Source organism: Thunnus thynnus, chromosome 6 (assembly GCF_963924715.1).
Source record: "Thunnus thynnus chromosome 6, fThuThy2.1, whole genome shotgun sequence".
NCBI lineage: Eukaryota > Metazoa > Chordata > Actinopteri > Scombriformes > Scombridae > Thunnus > Thunnus thynnus.
This window is the reverse complement of record NC_089522.1, coordinates 12,450,663-12,456,481: the sequence shown is the minus strand read 5'-3', so window position 1 is coordinate 12,456,481 and position 5,819 is coordinate 12,450,663. Positions and strand designations below refer to the sequence as shown.

General features: G+C 42.5%; 1 protein-coding gene across 1 annotated transcript; it reads right to left on the bottom strand.

Annotated features, from left to right (window-relative positions):
- Window positions 1–266: 266 nt before the first annotated feature.
- Window positions 267–5,511, bottom strand: tas1r1 (taste receptor, type 1, member 1). The gene is made up of 6 exons (XM_067591752.1): window positions 5,212–5,511; window positions 4,112–4,436; window positions 3,265–4,020; window positions 2,946–3,164; window positions 2,378–2,498; window positions 267–1,694 (listed from the first exon to the last, which is right to left on the bottom strand). Exons 1-6 carry the CDS (start codon window positions 5,400–5,402, stop codon window positions 769–771), a joined length of 2,538 nt encoding a protein of 845 aa, XP_067447853.1. The 5' UTR covers window positions 5,403–5,511; the 3' UTR covers window positions 267–768.
- Between the last annotated feature and the right edge of the window lie 308 nt (window positions 5,512–5,819).

The window sequence follows — 5,819 nt, the reverse complement described above, 5'->3', positions numbered from 1 at the left end:
CGGCTGGTCTGTTATAGCGTAGTGTTATATCAAAGGATCTGAGATAGATAGATAGATAGATAGATAGATAGATAGATACAATGGCATATAATTCAACTATTAATTAATTATAAAGCTAAAAGCTTAAAAGGACAACATGGGATAGAGAGCTGATCTTCAAGTCAGGCAAGTTAAACATATGCAATAACAAAACACACACAAACAAACTTGAGTTATACAAACAAGCAAATCAAACCTTTAATTGACTTTTCATCAACTGTCTTTAATTTTGCTTGTGGAACTCTTGAAACAGTATTATGTCTAAATAATATTAGTTAAACTACCTCTTGTTGCATATTTATGATAATCTGATAAGACTAAAATAGTTGGTTAAGTTGCCAGCAACTGAAAAACAAAATCATTTCATAATAATAACTTCTCTTTCTGCCTTCTGACCACCATCACTCACTAGCAGGCAGTATATTAACAATTACATCACGTACATGGAGATCTTTTCAGTCTGCATTAATTCCTAAGCTGTAAGTTAAAATGATTATCTGTCCCTGAGCAAGTGTCTCTCCAAGCACCAGAGTTGCTGATCTGTAGGTGAGCATGACCTCTGACCTTTCTAGCAGAGGTCTAGTGTAATAGAACTTAATTTGTACTCACAATACACATTTTAAACTCTGTTGTCAGAGAAAAATAAAAGGGAAACTCTGTTCCCATTATTTTTCCTGGTAGGCCTTCACTGTTTGTTGCTACTTTTTATCAAATTGAATAATTACAACTTCATTTTTTACTCATGGTATACATCTGAATGCAGTTCTGGAAATGGGCAGTGGTGTTCATTTGCGGCCTCAGGACAATAATATAAATCTTGGGCAGGAAGTAGCCCCAAAGCACGGCCAGAACGCTGAAGAGTATGGCAAAAACATGTGTGGCTATGGTGAACGGGCCTCTGCTGATGAAGTAGACGGTGAAGAAGCTTATCCAGGAGATCATGTACACCATGAGGCTGAAGGTGACACACTTGGCCTCGTTATAGTTGGCTGGAAGGTCTTTGCCCATGTAGCTGAAATAGAAGCAGAGGATGCTGAGCAGTGCTACATAGGTGGCCTCGAGACCTGCACCAGGGGATAGGGTGTTACTGCACTCCAGGACAATGCTGTCCGTGTAGAAGTCAAGATCCTGGGATGGCTGTGGAGGGTTGAGGGCCACACGGACCACAGAAATAAACAAGATGATGACAGACACCAGGAAAATGGTAAACTGTGGGCCGTGTTTTTTGGCCCATTTGTCATAGGCCGGCGGCAGCTTGGATGCAAATTTAAAAATGCAGACCACCTGGAGGGAGCGCACAGTGATGCAGGCCAGACACACAGTGAAGCTGAAATTGAATAGAGGTTGCTTGAGGAGGCAGGCCAGAGGAGACGGCTGGCCAAAATGGCACAAAGAGCTCATGGCAGCGGCAGTCAGGGCTGCCAGCATCAGGAGGCAGGTGCGGCCTCCAGCAGACTTGGCCACGGGCGTGTTCAGGTTGAGTAGGAGGATTAGTGCAGTGCTGGAGGTCATGAGAACACAGGCGGCCAGAAAAACGAGCAGGGCGATGGAGAGGGGGTCGTCCCAGGCGAGCAGCAGGACGGTCCTGTTCAGACATTGCTCGCTGCCTGGAGGAGACCACTGCTCTGGCAGACACTTCTGGCATGTAGTGGACTCTGAGGAAGAGAAACAACACAGAAATACACTGGGATGTAAAAACTGGGTTAAAATTTGTTCAAAATGAACACTGGTAAGGCATCACAAGATAAAATGTCTTCTAGAAGAGAAAACACAGCAGCATTTGTTAGAAGTTTTAAAATACATGTTGTTAGGCACAGTGACACATTTTATTTAAGCTCTTGAGTCTGTTTGGCTCCTAGTGTGAGTCCTCTGCACCACCTGCAGGTCAAACTCACACACAACAACTGAAAATACTGCTCTGTTGGAGGGATGATATTTTGGTCACTTTCTTCCTAAATTGTAAGTGGAACTCAATAGAAAAACAATCTTAAATAAATAAATTGTAAAAAAATGACTAAATTACTTGAAGGTGTTTTAGTAAAATCAGTAGAATAACCGTCTCCTGTGTTTGTCCATCAGTGTGATCTCTGTCCTGACTGGTGGAGTGATATATCTGTCGATCACCATTGATGATTTCTGTCCTGCACGTATTCACATATTTTTTTCCCCTTTCACAAATAATTTTGTTCTATAAATTGCTGAAACTTTGCCTGGCCAGCCCCCAAATATCTATTTTGTTATCTGTTTTGTTTCTAATTTCATCTCATCTTCATCTTCTTCACACCTGTCCAGTTTTTTTTCTTTTAATTGTTTTTTTTTTGGTGTGTCTTTATGTTACCACTTATATTGAGGAATGTGGCGGAGGGACATTCCTCGCATTCAAAGCAGCACGTATGGTGCCCAGTCAGCAGCTTCTTGTGGCCTTTCTTGCAGGGAGGAGTGCAGATGGACAGCGGCACCTATAGACGCAGGCAACAGGGAGGAGACTGCATTTAAAATTAGAGCAGTTACAGATTAACAATTCATGACTACATGCAGTAGGTTTGTAATAAAAACTCAGTCCACTGGAATATGCATTTTCAATTGCAATTGTTTATTATAATTTGGTGCTTTTGGATTATTTTCCCTCCAAAATACATTGAGAAGGCAGCTGAACAAGCAATTTACTCCAGAAATTTGTTTGGATCTTTTTGACATCTGCACAGTTTTTTCCTATATATTCACAATTGTGTTATCATTTCATAGCCCCTTTGCAGATTTCTCACTTATGGTTGGACCATATCTGCACCAAATGAGAATTTGAACAGAGAACATCTTACAAAAATATTAAAATGCACTCATTAGTACAGTGAACAACAGTTTACAAGCACAACACTGTATTCCAAAACACTCCATACTGGTCTTACTGATCTTGAAGCTCCACTGTTGTGCCACTCAATTTGATCTTCATCAATTCTCAATGTAATGGGATCTGGGCTAAAGGAGCCAACCACTCTGAGAGACCAGTCCTTCCCCGTCCAAACCCAGGTCACAATGTCATATCCTGTGGGTGGGTCACCATTCATATCAAAGTACACAGAGGTGTTGTCCAGAGAGAATCTCACTTGCTTGAGCCACGGCAGAAGCTGAGAAAGAGAGAAATGAGGAAAAATCAGTGCCGAACAACAAGAAAGTGGTTCTGAGAGATTTTCCTCTTTGGTAAAAACACAGTTCACGTCTGCTCACCTGCCATGGGTACATATTACTCCTTTGGCACTGTCCAGAATCACATCTCAGTGCTTGGTGCAGAGCATGCGCCACAGCATACACTGCTTTATACACATTGACGGAAGACGTGATGTCATAGTTCTCCAATGAGAACTTCTTCTTGGCGAGGGTGTACAGGTCTGTGCTCTGTAGACAGTCGTTGCCGTCAGAAACGTCCTGTGTGTTACTGTGTTTCATTGAAGCCTCAACAACCTTTCTCTCAAACTCCTGAAAACCAGATAGGGATGCATTTTTGACGGACATGCCGAGCACAGTGCCGATGACATGGATCCCAGGTATCTCTGATATAAGAGTAGCCACTGACCAGTCCTCCGTCCCAATCCACACCTTCTCTGTAACGTTACGCTCAATAACATACGGGAAGAATTTACTGAGTTTTGACTTGCTGGAGAAGAGCACGATGGTGTTGACTTTGGTCTTCAGTATGCCTTCCACCAAGCTCCTCATGGTCGGGATTGTGTCTTTGCTGTGCGAGGGGATGATTCCTTTGTAGGCGATGCAGATGCCGTGGTGTGGTGCTTGCTCGGACAAGCTCTTCATGCCATCCAGGCCGTAGTCATTGTCACTGCCTAACAGTGCAATCCAGGTCCAGTTGAAACGAACCAGGAGCTGGATCATAGCTGCCACCTGGTTCTTGTCACTAGGAATTGTGCGGAAAAAGGCTGGATAGAGGTACTTGTTGCTCAGCTTTTCATTTGATGCTTCATAAGAGATCTACAATGGAGCAAAGAGGATGTAGGGAATAATCCAGTTGTGTATGACAGGTGGAATGGGTAATATTTCAAGAGCCATGAGTAAAACTTACTTGTGGTATGAGATAAGCCCCCAGTAAAGCAGCGGGGGTTATAGATTTGCTGCTGCTGTCCGGCCCAATCACAGCCACGGCCCTTTGACTGTTGTTATAGTTTGGGTCTGTGTTTCCTTCTGTCCCAGGTGTAGAGGTCCTGTGGTGCTGCTGCAGCAGGTCCAGGGTGGCCAGGATACTGGCCGGTATCGAGCAGATGTCATACAGCTGGTAGCCCAGCTTGATTCCTGGTAACAGAGTCTGAGGTCCGGTGCTGTTATTGATTTCCTCCACAGCAAATCTCATGGCTTGCATCAGGTGAAACCCATGTTTGTTGTTTCTACCTCTAGACAAGGTAACATTTAAAGGACAGGTTCACAATTTTTCAAGTCTGTCCTAAAACAAGTGAGGTGCTCAAATGAACATCGACATATTTTTCTTGCTGTAATCATTCCTCCTGTTCATACTGGCCATCAAGAGATGCCTTTATAATGAACTTTCAATGTAAGTGATGGGGGACAAAATCCACAGTCCTTCCATGAAAAAAGTATTTAAAAGTTCATTTAAAGCTAATATGAAGCTTCAGCCGCCCAAATTAGTCAAATCAAGTCAATATCTTTCAAAGTTATTGTCTTTTTAGTGCAAAATTCCCTCTTTTTGTCACTTTGCAGCTGAACAGGAAAACACTGTCCATCGAGACACAAAGAGGGAAATTTTCTTTACTAAAAAGACTGTAACCATGGAAGATATCCACTTAATTTAGCCTCATATTACCCTACTTTTAAACTTTTAAATATATTTTTTCTCAAAATGAGGTCTGTGGATTTTGTCCCCCATCACTTACATTATAAGCACATTTGGAGGAGATCCTCTAAAGGTCAGTATGAACAGGAGGAATGATTACAGCAAGAAAAACCTGTTTCAATGTTAATTTAGGCTCCTGATTATTGTTTTAAGACAGACTTGTAAAGTATCCAAAAACAGTATTTGCTTGTGTGAGTGTGACAAATAAAACCTGTGAATCCTTGAGTCCTTTGACATACAATAACGCTCCAGATAATACAAAGTAAATGTATTTGGGTTGCAATTGATCAGTGGAGTTTGCTGTCCAGTAAACTTACTTCTTGCATGGACCAAGAGCAGGCAAACCATCACTTGGTCCATCTGTGTAGTGCAGAGGGAAGAGTCCAGCGATGAGAAAGTCGCCTTGCAGCTGCATTCCCCGTCCCTGAGAGACGTAATCCAGTTCCCCATCAGCTAACTGCAGCATCAGCCAGCCTAAGGAAAGAAACAAAGCACCGCTCAGATCCATTTACCTCGACCTGCACACGGCTGCTGTGGGTGCTCAGTGTGGCTTGCAAAACGGATCAGGGGCTGTTTTTCAAAGTGTGGATTGTTCCCCATGTTGTTGGGAGGATCACTTTTGCATCTTTCCAGGAGGTGTTGGTTCACTGAAGGTTATTTGCATGTCGGATTTGTTTTTGTGACTGTAGAGTTTCATTCCCATTAAACTGAACTGCATAAATGTAATAAGCCATGCAAAAGGAGACCGGTGTTTTTCCATTAATCTCGGACAAGTGACATGCAACTGTTAACCAGAAGAATAACAGACACTTTATGGCTCAGTGCAGATCTATCAGCCATAAAGCTGCTGCTGCAGTGTCGGCACTGGGTTAAGACGAGTTAACTCATCTCTCAAAAAGTTTCATTTAAAAAATAAAGTTTTAAC